Genomic DNA, 19,764 nt, shown 5'->3' with positions numbered 1-19,764 from the left:
ATAGTTGTACACACAGATATACACACACATTATACAGCTGCACATACAAATATGCAGTTGTAAATACAGTTCAATACACACACCCTATGTCCCCCAAAGCATGACTATTTGTGTCACATTCACTACACAAACCCCATAAACCCCACCCCATGCCGGACTCTGGGTGTCACATTCAAACCACAGCCCCTATAACCTCTATATGTCTGTGTCACATTCAATACGCAGCCTCTATACCCCTCTGTCTATCACATTCAATACACACCCACTATATCTCCCCCATATCTGTCACATTCAATACACCCACTATATCTCCCCATATCTGTCACATTCAATACACCCCCTATATCTCCCCATATCTGTCACATTCAATACACCCCCTATATCTCCCCCATATCTGTCACATTCAATACACCCCCTATATCTCCCCCATATCTGTCACATTCAATACACCCCCTATATCTCCCCATATCTGTCACATTCAATACACTCCCTATATCTCCCCCATATCTGTCACATTCAATACACTCCCTATATCTCCCCCATATCTGTCACATTCAATACACCCCCTATATCTCCCCCATATCTGTCACATTCAATACACCCCCTATATCTCCCCCATATCTGTCACATTCAATACACCCCCTATATCTCCCCCATATCTGTCACATTCAATACACTCCCTATATCTCCCCCATATCTGTCACATTCAATACACCCCCTATATCTCCCCATATCTGTCACATTCAATACACCCCCTATATCTCCCCCATATCTGTCACATTCAATACACCCCCTATATCTCCCCATATCTGTCACATTCAATACACCCCCTATATCTCCCCATATCTGTCACATTCAATACACCCCCTATATCTCCCCCATATCTGTCACATTCAATACACCCCCTATATCTCCCCCATATCTGTCACATTCAATACACCCCCTATATCTCCCCATATCTGTCACATTCAATACACCCCCTATATCTCCCCCATATCTGTCACATTCTATACACTCCCTATATCTCCCCCATATCTGTCACATTCAATACACCCACTATATCTCCCCCATATCTGTCACATTCAATACACCCCCATATCTGTCTCTCTATATATCTCTCCCCCCATATCTCTCTCTATATCTCTCCCCCATATCTCTCTCTATATCTCTCCCCCATATCTCTCTCTCTATATCTCTCCCCCCATATCTCTCTCTCTATATCTCTCCCCCCATATCTCTCTCTCTATATCTCTCCCCCCATATCTCTCTCTCTATATCTCTCCCCCCATATCTCTCTCTCTATATCTCTCCCCCCATATCTCTCTCTCTATATCTCTCCCCCCACATCTCTCTCTCTATATCTCTACCCCCATATCTCTCCCTCTATATCTCTACCCCCATATCTCTCCCTCTATATCTCTACCCCCATATCTCTCCCCCTATCTCTCTCTCTCTATATCTCTCCCCCCATATCTCTCTCTATATCTCTCCCCCCCTATCTCTCTCTCTCTCTATATCTCTCCCCCATATCTCTCTCTCCCCATATCTCCCCCATATCTCTCTCTCTCCCTATATCTCCCCCTATCTCTTCATCTATCCCCCTCTATCTCCCTATCTCTCTCTCTATATATTTATTATAATGACAGTCTCTCTCTCTCTCCCCCATATCCCTCCCCTATCTCTCCCCCATATCTCTCCCTATCTCTCTCTCTATATATTTATTATAATGACAGTCTCTCTCTCTCTCCCCCATATCCCTCCCCTATCTCTCCCCCATATCTCTCCCTATCTCTCTCTCTATATATTTATTATAATGACAGTCTCTCTCTCTCTCCCCCATATCCCTCCCCTATCTCTCCCCCATATCTCTCCCTATCTCTCTCTCTATATATTTATTATAATGACAGTCTCTCTCTCTCTCCCCCATATCCCTCCCCTATCTCTCTCTATATATATTTATTATAATGACAGTCTATCTCTCTCTTTCTCTGGTTGTGTCACAGTGAATACACACCCCCCTCGGTGCGCGAGCCGATCCCGCAGTTTCCGGTTGTTCCCGGAAGTGCCTCCGTGGAGGGCGGGGCTAGCAGTGACCTCCCGGAGGGTGTGCTCGGGGTCAGGACACGTCACATCCGGTGCGGCCTGGGGAGCAGGAGAGGTGAGAGACACACCGACACATAGTAACAATATCATAATAATTATAATAATAATATAATACAATAATAACAATAATAATATTATACTGGGGGGGAGGGGAGGTAAGAGCACTGGGCAGAGACACACTGAGATAATAATATTAAATTATATCATAATAATTTATGGTTAAATCCCCCCTCATAATATTGTAAAGCGCTACAGAATCTGTTGGCGCTATATAAATGGCAATAATAATAATAATAGATAATGTAATATAATATAATATACAGGGGAGCAGGGAAGGGGAGAGCACCAGGCAGACACACACCAAGCGAATAATAATAATATAATATACTGGGGGAAGGAGAGGTGAGAACACCGGGCAGACACACCGAGATTATAATATAGTGAGGGGCAGGAGAGATGAGAGACACACCGAGCGAATAATAATAATATAATATACTGGGGGAAGGAGAGGTGAGAACACCGGGCAGACACACCGAGATAACAATAATAATATAATATAGTGAGGGGCAGGAGAGGTGAGAGCACCGACAGACAGGCGGATGGACACACAGTAATAATATAATACTGGGTCTGGGATTACACACGGTGTTAGTGTCTCATTATTAATAATTATTATTATATACCGGAGAGGGAATGATAATGATACAATATACTAGAATAACACACCGTAAGGGGTCGCTGTATTCCTGCCGGTTAATAAATATACACATTGTTATTATTATGTCCTAGTGCTGTATATCAGGCTGTATGATGCTATGATATACAGTACTGCTAGTGAGAGTAGTATGTGTATATACTATTGCTGTACAGTGCTGGGAGATATATATAAACACACACTCTTTGTGTAGTGGAGGCCAAAGGGTGAACTGTCAGCTGCTGTATAAAAAGCTTCCATGCATTTCATGAGGGTCAAATGTTACCTGTTCCCCAGGCTTCAGTGTTATAACGCACACCAAGCCAGTCCGGTTACAGTAGGCACACCAGGCCAGTCCGGTTACAGTAGGCACACCAGGCCAGTCCGGTTACAGTAGGCACACTGGGCCAGTCCGGTTACAGTAGGCACACTGGGCCAGTCCGGTTACAGTAGGCACACTGGGCCAGTCCGGGTACAGTAGGCACACCGGTCCAGTCCTGCTACAGTTGGCACACCGAGCCAGTCCGGCTACAGTTGGCACACCGGGCCAGTCCGGCTTCAGTAGGCACACCGGGCCAGTCCGGCTACAGTAGGCACACCGGGCCAGTCCGGCTACAGTAGGCACACCGGGCCAGTCCGGCTACAGTAGGCACACCGGGCCAGTCCGGCTACAGTAGGCACACCGGGCCAGTCCGGCTACAGTAGGCACACCGGGCCAGTCCGGCTACAGTAGGCACACCGGGCCAGTCCGGCTACAGTAGGCACACCGGGCCAGTCCGGCTACAGTAGGCACACCGGGCCAGTCCGGCTACAGTAGGCACACCGGGCCAGTCCGGCTACAGTAGGCACACCGGACCAGTCCGGCTACAGTAGGCACACCGGGCCAGTCCGGCTACAGTAGGTACGCTGGAACTTGCCATACATCTCCCATGAGAGGGAGAATACCGAGTGTGGATCATTTATACATCTATATTATTACTATTACTGGTATTTATATAGCGCCAGCATATTCCGTATCTTTTTATATATATACACACCTTAAATTTTGCAGTCATGTGCTACTAGCCAGATCTTAAAATGTACTCACCACTGCAAGCTATAGTATTCCATCAAGGAGAGAATTTCAACTCGCCAGGGCTAACTATTCACTCAGTGGCAAGTGGAAATTAGGAGCCCTGTGTGCAGGGCCGGCTTTAGGCCTTTAGGCGCCCTGTGCGAAAAATATTCACAGCGCCCCTCCATGGTCACATGCCCTCGTCCATCTTGTAAAAAGTGCTAAGCCTCCATTACATAGGTGTTACGTATTAATGTGATTTCTGGGCATATCATGCATATACACGTATATTAATAGATTTGTAAATGTTATAGGCGTTATAACACAAATAATAATAATACACCCATATTAATATACATGTATATTTAAATATTACTCTCAGAAATCATGTTAAATTGTACTTATTATGTACACACAATTTCTGGTATTTTTAAAGAGCAGAAAATTATATATATATATATGGGCTAGAAGAATTCCTCCCACAGATTATAGATTTGCATTAGGAGTAAAAACAAATTTCTAACAAGAGTGTCCTGTCTCCCTGAAGTTGCCATGCCATTATGGTGTGTGTGTATAGGGGATGTAGTGTGTATGTGTGTAGGTTATGTAGTGTGTGTGTGTAAAGGGGATGTAGTGTGTGTATACAGTATGTATTGTGTATGTGTTTCAGGAACATAGTGTGTGTGTGTAAAGGGGATGTAGTGTTTATGTGTTTAGGGAACATAGCGTGTGTATAGGGAATGTAGTGTGTATGGGTGCAAGTTCCGTAGTGTGGATGTATAGGGAGCATAGTGTGTCTGTACATTTTGTAGTGTTTGTGAGTTATCTAGTGTGTATGTGTGTAGAGAACATAGTGTGTTTATAGGGGGCGTTGTGTGAGAGTAGATTATGTAGTGTGTGTGTGTAGTTAACACAGTAAGGGTGGGATAGCGATGATTTGTGGGTAGTAGGGGGTGACATGAAGCTTTAAATTAGGAGGTGGGAGAGCAATTTTAGGATTTGTTTCTTAAATTAATTAATATTGATTCCCCTCTTCTGCCCCCCTCCCTCTTGCATACCTTTGGGCAGGGATGGGAGAATACCGATTACCTGGTGGTCCAGCGTTCTCTGCCAGCTCTTGAAGTTCTGCACCTTGCAGAACAGGAGCCCTCCTCTCGCGAGCTCCGCGTTGATAGTATGAGAGTGTTCCCGCGATAACACTCCGAATGCCGAGCTCATGAGAGGAGGGCAGAATCAAAATGCTCACTGCTCGCTCCCATCATCCAAACAACGGGCTGGTGAGGGAGGTCCTCAATAACCTCACCGGCCAATACCAAAGCAGAGCGCACTCTGTAAGGGCCGGCCAGGGCGCAATCTTTCACCCACCAGGGCGCCCTGAGATAGGGCAGGACCTGGTTGTGCGAGCTGTGTCGGTTGCCCGGCGCCCCTGTTGGCATGGCGCCCTGTGCGGTCGCACAGCTCGCACAGCTCGCACACCCCTAAGGCCGTCCCTGCCTGTTTGTATTTATATATCTCACAGCACCAAGAGCGATATATATATGTCATGGTGCTGAACAGCAATAATGTATATTTCTATATTTGTCTTTTAATTTGGCACATATCAAAAATACAAAACTTGGTAAGAACATAAATGTTTCATTTGATCACCATTGTACATTCAGTCATGACAATGGGATAGAACAAACTAATTTATCCCTGTGGTTATTAATGGGACACTATTGTCATCCAAACCTCTTTATCAGATTGAAGTGGTCTGGGCGCAATGTCCCTATCCCACTTAGTCCTGTAATGTAAATCATTGCAGTTTTTGAGAAACTGCATTAATTACCTTGGAGGACTAAGTGGGGGACTAAGAAAGCCACTAGAGGCACTTCCCTAGATTCCCCTAAATCACGCTGGACGTGCTCACGCTGTGCATTAGGGCATTCAGTGTCGGTGAAAACCCCATTGGAAAGCATAGAAGCAATGCTTTCTTGGGAGGAGGGCCATACATGCGCATTGTTGTGCTTCACCTTTTCCAATGCAATTTCAATATCAATATCAGTGAGTGAATTAGGCCCGCCCAATAGGAAAGAATTTAATCTGATTTCTCTGATGTTGAATGTCCTCATACAGTGTGTGTTAAGTTAAGCGAACTAAGGTCCTGTAAGATTCCGGAAGCCCCTATAGTAGCTGTCTTAGTGCGGCAATGTAAACATCGCAGTTTCTCTAAAGCTGTAATGTTTTACATTGCAACACTAACGGCAATAGGGACACTGCTCCCAGACCACTTCAATGAGCTGAAGTGGTCTGGGTGCCTATAGTGTCCCTTTAAAGCAGAGGTTGAGATTTTAGTGATTTTCTGCTCTTGGTAACACAGTGCTTTGATTACCATGATAAAAATACACTGCCCTGGTTGTGCTATATGGGACACAGTAAAGCAACCATCAAGTTCACTAGGACAACATTTTTTTGCCTGTTTATTGTGTCTAGCACTTGGACAATATTTAGTACTATGCAGATCAGGATAAGAGTCTAGCTAGGAATAGTACAGATTTTCTCATAAGAAGATTATTAGTGAATGGGGATTAACATTTTAATAATTCTAGTGTTTAGTCTCCACCTGTCAGTTGCAGGGATTAGTTGTGTAGCATGACGTATATTCATGCAATATTTCCATTTTTGGTAAATTAATTCCATTAGTCCAAGTTAAATAAACTTTTGTCTGAGAGATAACGTGCATTCTTTTGTTCACATCTAAAATGTGATCAATAAATATACAAAGTTCAGACCTTAAAGAGACACTATTATCACCAGAACAATTGCAGTTTATTGAATTTGTTCTGTTGAGTAGAATCATTACCTTCAGGCTTTTTGCTGTAAACACTGTCTTTTCAGAGAAAATGCAGTGTTTACATTACAGCCTAGTGATAAGTCCACCTGCCACTCCTCAGATGGCTGCTAGAGATGCTTCCTGGGCAGTCCTGCCTAGTGTGCAGCACTACTCTTTAGTATCTTCTCCCTCTGCATGCAGACACTGAACTTTCCTCATAGAGATGCATTGATTAAATTCCTCTCTAAGAGGATATGCTTATTGGCCAGGGCTGTCTTTAACGTGTGCTGGCTCTGCCCCGATCTGCCTCCTTGACAGTGAAAGAAGCATTGTGATTGGCTCAGACCACCACTTTTGATGATTACAGACTTGTATAAAAGTAAGATTTTACTATATTTAGGGATGCAAGAGGGGGTCAGGGAGTTAGATGGTGGTTTTAACAATATAGGGTAAGGAATACATGTTTGTGTTCCTGACCCTATAGTTTTCCTTTAACCCCTTAAGGACAGATGATGGATATATTCCGTCATGATTCCCTTTTATTCCAGAAGTTGTGTCCTTAAGGGGTTAAGCCCATTGTGATTTTGCAAATCTATATACACACAATGAACACTTTTTAACATAAGTTGTTTTCCAAACATGAGTTATCAACCAACTAAACTAGAAAAAATGCAGCTGGCAATAATTTCATCATTATCTCTGTATTTCTAATGGTATATAACAAAATCAGCTCTAATAATTGTTAAACTAATCTGAAAAAAATATTCTAAATATGAAGTAGTTATCTGATTGCAAATATTAAAGATTATAACAACAAGCAAAAATCAGTTTTGAAATTAAGAAATCAAGATTTAAATCTAGTCTTGCGGACTAGTGATTTAAATTAAACCACCCGGATAATTACTACCGCACCCATCTTCATTTTCTTTCATAAATGCCAAGTATCCTATGATCCTCTAATTTCTCGTTATCTTCCTGCAGTGCTGTAAGAATGTTGTTCACTCCCCACCTCTTCCTCACCGTCCTCCTGCTGCTGGCCTCGGGTTCCAGGGCCAAGTTCCAGGAGTTTGATGACAGCGACGATGTAGCAGAGTATGACGACAATGACTTTGCAGAGTTTGAAGATGTTGGTGATGAAGCGCCAACTGCTCGACCCCCCCACCACCATACACCCGAGCAACAGCAACATGCAGTGGAGGAGGAGGAGGAGGAAGATGATGAAGAGGCCACCGTAGAGCTAGAGGGACAAGAAGAATTTGAAGATGACACAGAAGGACAGGTGATGATCTAGTCGGGCCGATGTATCTTGGTTCCACAGTAGTACAGTTATTTATAGAAAAAATAAAAAATAAAGCAATGTAGTCAGTGCTCATGGCCTCACGGCATGGCAACTTTAGCCTAAATTATGCAATTCTGTTTTTAGTACAATACAGTGACACACCTCAGTGTTGGAACATAACACTTTATTTCTAATGCTCACTATTTAGAGAATTAATCCAAACAAACCATAAGATAATTTGTTCCTGCTGAGTGAAACACTGTAAATGATTTGGGGAGTTGCTAACTGTACAATTCATTTGTTTCAGGAAGGTGATGCAGATAACGAACCCTATGATGATGAAGAGTTTGAAGGTTATGACGATAAGATGGAGCCCGGAAGTCCCAACAAGATGAAGGAACCCATCACTATTGTTGATGTATGTACACTACATGAAACTTAAATAATTACACGCCTACCGTACAACAGGAAACTGTTATTCTTTTTAGATTGGAGATAACCCTCGTATGTGTACAATGTATCATCTTTTAATGCAGTATGGAATATTGCACATGCCTTTTATCTTTATATGTGAAAAAGTATGGAATATTGCACATGCTTTAATCTTTATATGTGAAAAAAAAAATCAAAATTATAGGTACCTTCAAATTTATTTCCAGTAAATGGAATGTTAAAGGATCACTATAGGGTCAGGAACACAAACCTGTATTTCTGACCCTATTGTGCAAAACCCACCATTTAGATGGCTTGTCCCCACTTACCCCCTCAGAGTGGGTTAAAACTCACCTTATTTTCAGCTCTCCATGGTTCTGCTGGCGCTGGCCCCGCCAACTTGGTGACATCAGAATTGCCGGTTTTTAGCCAATCCAATGCTTTCCCATGCAAAAATTGACAAGGGGGCGGGGCCAAACACTGTTTTGGCCAATGAGCACCTCCTCATAGAGATGCATTGAATCAATGCATCTGTATGAGGAAAATTCAGCGCTAAACGGCAGGGCTGCTTACTGTGCAGCCCTGAGCCAAGAAGTCCCATCCAGTGGCCATCTGAGGAGTGGCCACTTGGAGGTGTCCCTAGGGGCAATGTAAACACTGCCTTTTCTCTGAAAAGACAGTGTTTGCATTAAAATGCCTGGAGGGATCTATTATACTTACCAGAACTACTACATTAAGCTGTAGTTGTTCTGGTGACTATAGTGTCCTTTTAAACCATTATTGGTAACACTGTTAAATTCATTTTTAATACTGTGTTCACTAGAGAAGTCTCATCCAATTAGTGCTTTTGCTTACATGTTGTTTGTGCTGCACTCTTTCAGGTGCCTGCCCACCTACAGAATAGCTGGGAGAGTTACTACATGGAGATACTAATGGTAACTGGACTCCTCGCGTACATCATGAACTATATTATCGGAAAAAACAAGAACAGTCGCCTGGCACATGCATGGTTCAACTCTCACCGCGAACTGCTGGAGAGCAACTTCTCCCTTGTAGGTGAGTTTTAGAGCCAGCAAATGATAGAATCTACACTAGTTTGTAAGTTAACTAGGTTCCAGAACATGGAATATTAGTGTAGAATGTAGAACAAGGCAATCGATCAGGAGATTAGTTTTCTAGTGTTTGGTAAACTACAATCTATGTTTCTTCCAACTTTTGTTCAGTCGAAGTCTGGTCACGGAGTTATAGTTATCCAACATCTGTAAAGCTGTCAGGTCGTCACAACCTGTTCTAATTTAAGTGAAAGGTCAAATTTTGCAGCAACTGGACCGAACTTAAATGTTCTCTTGCTTGGTTAGATGAAACTCCTAATCTTTTTCAAAAATATAATTTTATGACAGCCATAAGTAAGGAAACATTTAAATTTGATGATTTTAAAAATGCAAAGTTTCGTTAAAAAAATAGTTTGAAGATGACAAGTAGGTCAGTAAGCAGCTGGTGTGCAACATAAGAAAGCATAGATTAATATATGTGTATTTCTGCTAACTTATTATTGCTCTCATTAACCTTGGGTGGGTATATGATAAGTCCTGTAGGACTCTTTGCATTTCGATAATATGTATTATATATTAATCAAAATATATACACGTCGTGCGAGATTAGGAAACAAATGTTTGTACTGATTGGAGTTACCGGTTTCTGAAATTCTCATGGCAGGAGATGATGGGACCAACAAGGATGCGGTTAGCACCGGGAAGCTGAACCAGGAGAATGAACACATTTACAATCTTTGGTGTTCGGGAAGGCTGTGTTGTGAAGGCATGCTTATTCAGCTAAAGGTATGGTGACAGGAGCATTACCATGACCACTGCTTGATTATGCAAACTGTCTTTGGACACCGCAACAAATATTGTGTTAAACCACTATTGACAAAACCAAAGGGGATTCTTCCAGGCCCTCTGTTGTGGGTATGACAATGTGGAAGTGAACTTTTGCATTATTCGTCTAGCCATTGGCAGCAGGCTGCGAGCTGGATTAGTCATGTGCTCACGAAAATCTGCTCACTGATACATTATCCAAACAATCTCCTGTACTCCCAAGTGAGTACCCCTGCCAGGTCAGATTCCTAGCTGCTACCAGTGTCTCTGGAGCACTTCAGATCCAGTCACCGAAGCTTGACTGGGGTGTCTGAGGACCTCTTTCACAAGACCAGGATGCAATAATTATAGCTCAGGAGACCTTCTCTTCTGTAAAGCAGAAACTACAGCTTTTCCCCCCACGCATTAGACAAGTCTGAATGCAAGGGGTAGAATGATCTTTATTGCATAGCACACAGCTATTTATATACAGCGGCAGTGTGCAGCGGCTTAGTCCTGGTCTTAAAGGGGTTCCGGGACCTCTAGGGATGAGAGCGCTCTCAATCCCCAGGTATCCTCCGATGCCTCCCCAACCTCCCCAACCTCCCCTCCAAATAGCACTCTGTTTCATTTTGGCCAGATCTCAGCACAGTCCCGATCTAAAGCACAGTTTCAGGGTATCTCCCGGTCAGACTCTCGATGTGTAAAATGAGTCCAGGTGATCCCCAAGTTCAGCTGGGAAGCACAGTAAGCGTCTCATACCACTCCCCACAATGACAATAGCCCCTTTCAGAGGCTCTTGGGACCAGGCCCATAGTTTGTGGGCAGGAGGCCGGCATTCAAGCCTCTCTTAAAGTCCGTGACACCGTTTCTTCGGTCACAAGGAGAGTCCCCAATTTGTGTCCGATCACTTTATTGACAAAAACTGAAGGGAGGCTTCCAAAGAATCTTTGCACAATATCCTCCACAATGACCTATAGTGGTTATGATGTTATTTCTATATACACAAGGTGCATTTTTTATTATTTTATTTCTTCTAATAAAGTGAAAGCCAAATAGGTTTGTGGCATTTTATAGGACTTTCTAAAAGAGACCAGCTACACATTTTTACAACTCAAAGTGCATATTGTTTCTTTTGAACATATTACAAAGATTGTTAAATATATATTTTTTTTTTCAAACCTTCTCCACAGTTTTTGAAGCGCCAGGATCTGCTCAATGTGTTGGCTCGTATGATGCGTCCAGCGTGTGATCAAGTGGTATGTTAATACTTGTCCCGTAGTGATGTCCTGTTTGATCCAGTGCTTCACATGGTGGTGGTAACAGATTGCATGCCCCTTAGCTCAGCACTGTCTGGTTCCCTGTAATAACCATGACATTAACACCGTGTAACTGTACGTTCTCTCTTTGTTTCCACTTTTAGCAAATAAAAGTGACCATGAATGACGAGGATATGGATACATACGTTTTTGCTGTTGGGACTCGGAAGACCCTGACTCGGCTGCAGAAGGAAATGCAGGACTTGGTATGTTGTTGATATATTTATTTATTTCTCAAATTAATAAGGATAAACCGTTCCCATGGGGTAAAATTAGTGTAAAATACATCATATCAAAAATTATGTAATTTATTTTTATTTTTTAGATATTGATTTACTTGAATAGGTCAACACCTCTTTGTACAATGAATTTACCTATTCAGAGTAGACCTAATGTTAAGTCTCTTCGTTGCGACTTTGCGCGTTATACAAAGCGGTGTAAGAAAGCGTTGAGCTTCTGCAAAGTTGCTACAAAGAGATTTCCTGCACATGTTTGCGTTAGTGTGCAGTGTCACTGTAACGCCCAATTTTACATCACTGATATTGTTATAAATTGTAGCAGTATTGGTAAAAAGCTCGATCATTAGATTATCCTGCTAGATATATAGGTGACATTTGCTGCTGTAATCGTCACAACATTTTAAAGCCTATATCTATATATGTGTGTCTCGTAAAACTGTTTGCTCCTGGTGGTATCCTGTATGAAACAACTTCAACTTTTAATTCTCTGAGCAGAGCGAGTTCTGTGGTGATAAGCCCAAGTCTGCAGCCAAACTGGGTCTTCCCGAGTCACTTGCCATCCTGTCTGAGATGGGGGAGGTGACAGATGGTATTTTGGACACTAAGGTAAGAAAAGAAGAAAAAGCAATAACAATTACTCTATCACGTTGTCTTCCTCACCTTAATGAAAACCCACTTGTTTTTTTGTTTTGTTTACAGATGGTTCATTTTCTAGCACATTATGCTGATAAGATTGAATCCATTCACTTTTCGGACCAATTCTCTGGTCCAAAGATTATGCAAGAGTACGTATTGCTTTACATAACACAAATGTTTGCGATAATGATGTTAATGAAACTGGCAATAGAAATTTAATTTTTTTCTTTTAATGATGATTACTAAACATCTGGCACATTTTTGTTAAATTAACTGATGCCACCTCTTCTCACTGAGAAGGCACATGTGATGCAAGCCCATTCAGTTATATCATCCATGGTTCCTTGCATCCATTAAATTGTAGAATCCCGTGTGATTGACTTTTGTTTGAATTTGCCAGTGGTAACAAGTTTTCATATACTTCAGTGGACACTCATCTCACAGACAAAACTTTCAGTATTTGTCCACAAATTGTAAAGTTTCATACAGGCAAGGAATTTTGACGACGGTTCATCAAAATGTCCAGTTCAGGCCACGAAAGTAGAATTTATTTATATTTCGCTTGATTTTCCGAAGTAATGTATGTCCAGTAGTGCTATACTTGGGTCTTAAACTCTGTCAGAGCCAGTGCCTTGTCAGGGCTGGTATACTAACAAAGAATCTGCTAAATCATCATCTTGAAGGGGTTAAACTGTAACAATCTGCTAACGTATGTTGTTGTTTTTGTTTTTTCCCCCAGGGAGGGGCAGCCACTGAAACTCCCAGAAACCAAGAGAACACTCCTGTTTACATTAAATGGTAAATTGAGAGCAATGTTAATGGAATATGAATCGCCATACATTTTGTTTGCATCCAGTCGGCATTCATTTATTCATTTGCATGAGATAATCTTTTTTTTTTTTTTCTCTCAGTGCCTGGCAACGGAAACGCATCCGTAAAAGACATGGAAGCCCTTGTACCATTGATGAATATGGTCATTTACAGCATTGACAAGGTGAAGAAATTCCGGCTGAACAGAGAGGTGAGTGCATGTACTATACAGAGTGTCTATATACAGGTTTTAGGAAATCTTGTCCTCCTCCAATTATGTAGCTCTTATTAGCCACTACAGATAGGTGTATATTTTTTAATAAAGAAACGTGAATTGGCCGTGGAATAAGATTATGCACCACCAATCAAACTGGAGGGTATTCCATAATCTCACTTTATTGTATTTTGCCAAGATATATGTGAGTGGATATCTGCTTGGCATCCCATAATGCTTAGGGTGCAGCTGTACTATTTGTAGTTTATATTTCACATGGCTGTCCATTATCATGTTACTAGCAAGTTTGAGAAAATAGACTGTATAGATGAAGAAAGGAGCACTACAAAATGTAATATCTGTTTGTTTTTTACACCGTATTAAGACTTGACAGTGCTACATGCAACAGTGCAATTTAACCCCTTAAGGACCAAACTTCTGGAATAAAAGGGAATCATGACGTGTCACACATGTCATGTGCCCTTAAGGGGTTAATATAGTTCTAGCCTATATTTTATTTGTAAAAAATTGTGATCGCTGCCTTTATCATAAAAAAAAAAAAACATATTTAGCCCCACCAACATACTTGTTACAACAGTCCACCTAGCAGTGTCAGTGTAGCGTGTCTTTGCAGGAATCCGAGACGCTGCTCAGGCTTTAGGTGTGATCGTGCATAGGCGTTCATTCTTTATTTCCCTCCATTACTCACATGGCTGTCATCTGCTTTAGGGCAAACAGAAGGCCGATAAGAACCGGGCACGAGTGGAGGAGAACTTTCTGAAGCTCACCCATGTGCAGCGCCAAGAAGCCGCTCAGAGCCGACGCGAAGAGAAGAAACGGGCTGAGAAGGAACGTATCATGAATGAGGAGGATCCTGACAAGCAGCGCAGGCTTGAGGTGAGTGCGTTGTGTTATATAAAGTTCAGAAACTGAAATAGGACTGGAGCCATAAAAAACTGGAACTGTTCTCTAACCCCGGGTTTGTTTCCAATAAACTGTCCGCTCATTAACAACTGTGACATCATTCCCTGGTTCCAGGTCAGATTAAAAAATTTTTTTGGTGTGGTTTTACCAACACTGGCAGTCCCTGAGTCATCTGTGGCTTGACACGTGCACATCATCATGTATACGTGAAAGTTATGTTTCTGCATTAGCAGTATCAGATGTGGCCATATTTGGATGGCACTGATAGGCTTGCCGCGTTAGCCGATGGCCTTAGACCATCACTGCAAACGAATTATAGCAGACATTAATCATGAAAATGGTTTAACCCAGAACTGGATTATTGCACCCAGATGCATACAGTGAGATGTAGTGGTTATGGTGCGTAGACTGCCTTTTTAAAGCACAATGTATGACATTTTACTATCCCCTTGCTACACATCAGGGAAGTGTGACACAATTTAACTGAATATTAATTTACAAACGTTTGTCTGGTCCCAAATACATTGTGTTTCCTTCTTATGTTCCATCTCTCCAGGAAGCTGCTCAGCGCCGGGAACAGAAGAAAATTGAGAAAAAGCAGATGAAGATGAAGCAGATCAAAGTGAAGGCCATGTAATATGTTCCCGATCTGTTTAATTGGGCTAGAAATTAAGGCGAATAAAATTGGCATCGGAAGACTGCTGCTGAATACACAGAAACATATACAATTAACTGCCACGTCGTCTCCAGTGAATACCTATTCGTTACCCTTCTGTCATTTTGTAGTACAGCTCTCACTACGCCTGTGGCTGCGCGAGGGTTCAGAAGATGCATGTTTTTGGTGAGCTAGTGTCATCGGCTCTGAACATCTTCTCTCTCTCTCTGGTACAGTATCTGGAAATGCTGGCTTGGAACCTCGGAAGGAGAAGTTTGTTCGTTAAAAGATTTCAGGAAATATAATTATATAGCAGCTTTCAGAATGGAAAGTTTCTAATAATTGTCATATAGTATGTAAATCTGCTCCATTTAACAGCATTAACCCTCCTCCCTCGTTAGGCTAAAAATTTGTCAGAATATATAGATATTTGGGAGGTTTTATGCCCTTCTAAATTCTGCTATGGATAATGCAAAGTATTAATGTATATACAGCTGGGGTTGGCTGTTTCGGTTTTGTAGATTTTTTTTGTACTGCACCTCCCGGCAAAATATTGGGAGTTGTAATTGCTCCTGGACTTAAATGATCAGAACATTTTGAGGTTTGTTTTTTTTCTCTCCAAAAAATGAAGGTTTTAAAGTTTTTTTTGTTTTGCAGTTAAATAGCACGTTCACCTGTTTGAGATTTTAGATACCTAAATATATACATATTTAATTATATAAAAAAATAAGTTATTGAGAGTTTGTCAAAAGTTTCAGATTGCTGTGAAACACTGTCAGTCATGCCACTCAGAGTTTTAAAGAGTTGCAACATTGTTAATATTTTATAGAGAGAAATACATTTTTAAAATGCTTGTAGGAATTTTTAAAAAGCCACGTCTACTTAAAAAAAACAAAAGCTGTTTTCTGATTTTTCTAGATGGCTGGAGTGGACCTATTGTGCACAAAAACAAACCAGATGGCATGTTTAGCACATAGGTAAACAAATTTAATATAAGAATTTGCCTGGCTCAATCGCTATCAACTAATATACATTAAAAAAGATATTTCGGTTGAGGATTACATCTGCCATTGGCAAGGTGATTACCACAATGATGACTAAATTATAAATTTATAAATAAATGTATGTCTATGCCAGGCTTCCTCAAACTCCGCCCTCCAGATGTTGCTGAACTACAACTCCCATGATTCTCAGCCTATTGATGTCATTCATAGAAACATGGGAGTTGTAGTTCAGCAACATCTGGAGGGCCGGAGTTTGGGGGAAGCCTAGTCTATGCATTTCCTATATTCCATAATTGAGATTTTGTGTTTTTTTTTGTTTTTGTTTTTTAAAAGAAGGCTTCTTTTAGAAGCCATCTGTCTCTCCTATACTGTATATACAATAAGATCATATGAGCAGTCAAAAGAAAAATAAACATACCTAGCAATCTCTCAGCTGAAACTTATGTTAGCAGAGAAATTCTTTTTTTTTTTTTTCTCTTCTCAAATTAATAATTTGTCTTTAGTGGCTGTCAAAACCGTTTTTCAAGGTTCAACAACAAACTTAAGATGTATTAACTATTTTTTTTTTTTTCTCTCTCACAGTATAGTTTCTTGCACTTTGCAAGTGACTCTTGAGAAATCCAGTCTTGGAATAAAACTGTTAAATATTATTTTAAGGAAATATTTTCAATAAAGAATATCTAAAGTATTTGAGCATGGCAGCAAGGCTCTATAGTACAGATAACAGATTATATGTATCTTAATATCACCTGAACCCTTTTCAAGCTCGGGAATATTTATTATCATTATTACAGCGTATAAATCAGATGTGTCTGTAGGGGCCTAGAACACCTACACTAATTAGAAAAGCAATATTAAGTTAACATATCTAAACCAAAAACATTGCTGGGGCTTGGTTAACTTTTCCAGTTTGGCTAAATGTAAAAATATCACTTTGAATTCCTATGAAATCATACTTAAGTGAATAACTCTCGTGGTGTACAGTATATTCTGGTGTTTAGTGAATACACAGCTGAGGATAAATATATAATAAAATCACAAGGATGCTGTAAGGAAATTTTGCATAGATAACTTTTCACACGTGTTATTGCGATCATTTTCAGTACTGGAGGAACACGTTGCACTACTGTAATTGCCATTAGATTATTTTATTGCTTGCCCTTCTGCTCGAATTTTATTAAATTTCCTATTTAAAGGGACATAATAGTGTTAGGAATACAAATGTGTATGAGGTCTTCGGCCCCACCTGTGGGGAGTAAAAAACGGGTAGTCTGCTTACGCACTGCTGTCATGCCTCCTTGGCTGAAATCATTGATGATCTCAGACAAGTCAAAGCTTTTCCCATAAGATAGCATTGCGTAAATGCCCAGCAAAATGCCATGCTCAGACCATCTGATTGAAATAGCAGAGTTTTACTCTCGTATTTTGTCAAAAGCACCTCTAGTGGCTGTCTGAGTGACAGCAACTGGAGTCATTTAATCCCTGCAATTAAACCATTTCCGTTTTGCCGAGCTTTCGGGTTAAGGGGGAGGGTGCATTGAGGTGAAATGGTCTGGGTGTCTATAGTGCCCCTTTAATTAAGAATTCTTGTCCTCTAGACTTCCAGTTATTAGGTTCCTCAATCATACTCTACTGCAATATAGTGCTACATAATAGTATGTATTCAAGTATTCGAGTATGGAAATTTTCTAATTTCGAAGTTTTACATCCCGTCCTCTTTCCTGTGAATGGAGGAGCTAATTTATAAATCCATGCTGCCATGGTTCAATAAAAAGCTCATAGGAAACAGTTTAAACGCAATGTCTCTTTAAATAGGCAATTTAAATAGAGCAGGAATTAAAGATTAGTCATAATTTACTAGTCATCTTACTACTGTATCTTAAATGCAGTCGCAAATGGTTCTAATGGATCCTACGGCTATTTAAAAAAAAGAATTCTCCGTTCAAATCACTAATTTGCACACAAATGATAAAACATGAATGCTTAGCAATAAAGGAAAGCTGGACTGCGATGGCATACTCAGGAACCTGGCATCCGGTTGCTGCTTTCTGTTAATGTTTGTAGATGTGAATGCTATCATGTTGAATTAGCAGATTGTGGTTGACTGCATACACTTTCCCCCTTTCTGATACCTGGGTAGAGTCTTAATGCCTCCCGGGATGTTTGGCAGCTAGTACTTCCACCCTTCTGATTTTTAACTGGCAAAAAAATATTGAAATAAAATTGCTGAAATATTTCTGAATTTGTGTTTCTTCCAGTGAACCCTGTATGAGACTCTAATATCTCGTTGATTGAGAGGTAATAATTGATTGGGAGGTAATAAAGTAACGCGTGTTTTTTAAGAAAATAAAATGCCTAAGTGATCCTGAAGATTTTGTTCTTTGTGACTTTTGAGGAACTACGTGGAAAGTGGTCAGATTGTGCAAAATATAAATAACTGGAGATGGAATACTTAGTAGATACTGGAAACAGATATTAGTCAGATTTAGGAATTTCTGTAGTGGGTTGTAAAGAGGTAAAACATTTCTGGATAGAGGGTGTGTTTTTAGTGAGTATTTAAAGGGACACTTCAAGTATCATAATCACAACAGCTTAAAGAGGTTTTAGGAGGCTATTGGCACAGTCCTGCATATTTTTTCTTCTTTTTCCTTAAACTGTTTTGGGCAGTTTAGAAGAAAAAATAATTCCTGGCACCCAAACACCTTAAATGTCTCGCATAATAGAGAGGAAATTTTACTTCCTGGTGAGCATCGATGCTTACCATTTCATGCATCTGATTGCTAACAAAATCGGTTTCCTGACCTGGAGGAAATAAGTCCAGAGGCACCGCACACAAAATGTCCATCAGAACCCCCTTTTCCTGGATTGTGCCACCACACAATATATATCTCTGGAAAGCTCATCACTGAGCGCCCTTGCTGTTCAAATGGTGCCCTGGTCGGAGAATCTGCGCCTGAATTACAGCATGTTAAAGTTTTACTGGGACTTGGCAATTTTCCAGTCCGGTGAGGAGTTCCAGGCATGTGGTGGCATTGTCCTGCTCTCCAAAGAGAGATTCCTGGACCTCTGGGAGGAAAGCGCTCTCAAGTCCCAGGTATCCTCCGATGCCTCCCTGACCTCCTCTACAAATAGCTCTCTATTTGGAGGTTGGGGGTCCGATTGATACCAGCTTTAAGGTTTACTGGAACGGCATAGTCCGAGTGTTTTAGGGTATTTCCCGTTCAGGTGATCCCCAGGGTCCTTAGGTCCAGCTAGGAAGCACAGTAAGTGTCCGAGGCCTCATATCCCTTCCCACAATGACAATAGCCCTTTTGTAGGTACCCAAGAGGCTGGCATTCAAGCCTCTCCAAAAGTCTGTGGCACCAGAGCTTCCATCACAATCTTTATATAAAATCAGACATAGGAAGGATAACCATGGAGACCAACAGATGCCTTTACGTGTTTTGTGACTATTTTGGCAGAGATGTATGGTCTGGGATGTTTATAAGCCTCTAGCTTAAAGAGTGACACAGTGATGAATTGCAGAAACTAAAGCACTTTAAAACAAATATAGGATTTCTAGCCCTAACAAGAGTATAGGTAGGCAGCTAAAACCACTCAAACCAGAGTCTCTACTATACTGAACTGTATATTTTGCCACGTGGATAGTCTCAAATCCAGGTGGTGGTAAGTGGATATGTGGAGAGAAAAAGATTGAACACAATATGGTGTAGTATCTTCTGAAAGTCGGTGA

At 41.0% G+C, this 19,764-nt stretch overlaps 1 protein-coding gene across 1 annotated transcript; it reads left to right on the top strand.

Moving 5' to 3' along the window:
- The first annotated feature begins 2,101 nt into the window (after positions 1 to 2,101).
- On the top strand, positions 2,102 to 18,267 carry CCDC47 (coiled-coil domain containing 47). The gene is made up of 13 exons (XM_063459411.1): positions 2,102 to 2,158; positions 7,645 to 7,942; positions 8,250 to 8,360; positions 9,256 to 9,430; positions 10,091 to 10,212; positions 11,424 to 11,489; positions 11,654 to 11,755; positions 12,284 to 12,394; positions 12,488 to 12,573; positions 13,164 to 13,222; positions 13,336 to 13,445; positions 14,178 to 14,345; positions 14,929 to 18,267. Exons 2-13 carry the CDS (start codon positions 7,655 to 7,657, stop codon positions 15,007 to 15,009), a joined length of 1,479 nt encoding a protein of 492 aa, XP_063315481.1. The 5' UTR covers positions 2,102 to 2,158; positions 7,645 to 7,654; the 3' UTR covers positions 15,010 to 18,267.
- The last annotated feature ends 1,497 nt before the right edge of the window (positions 18,268 to 19,764 follow it).

The sequence above is a fragment of the Pelobates fuscus genome, chromosome 6, assembly GCF_036172605.1.
Source record: "Pelobates fuscus isolate aPelFus1 chromosome 6, aPelFus1.pri, whole genome shotgun sequence".
In the NCBI taxonomy this organism is placed as follows: Eukaryota; Metazoa; Chordata; class Amphibia; order Anura; family Pelobatidae; genus Pelobates; species Pelobates fuscus.
This window is presented reverse-complemented; position numbering and strand designations above follow the sequence as displayed.

What these genes read in the sequence shown, in the direction of transcription:
- CCDC47 (XM_063459411.1), top strand. Translation starts at nt 7,655, where the DNA reads ATGTTGTTCACTCCCCACCTCTTCCTCACCGTCCTCCTGCTGCTGGCC. An exon ending in AGAAGGAAATGCAGGACTTG is followed by an intron (nt 11,756 to 12,283) that starts GTATGTTGTTGA and finishes TTCTCTGAGCAG; the next exon opens with AGCGAGTTCTGTGGTGATAA. An exon ending in ATGGTATTTTGGACACTAAG is followed by an intron (nt 12,395 to 12,487) that starts GTAAGAAAAGAA and finishes TTTTGTTTACAG; the next exon opens with ATGGTTCATTTTCTAGCACA.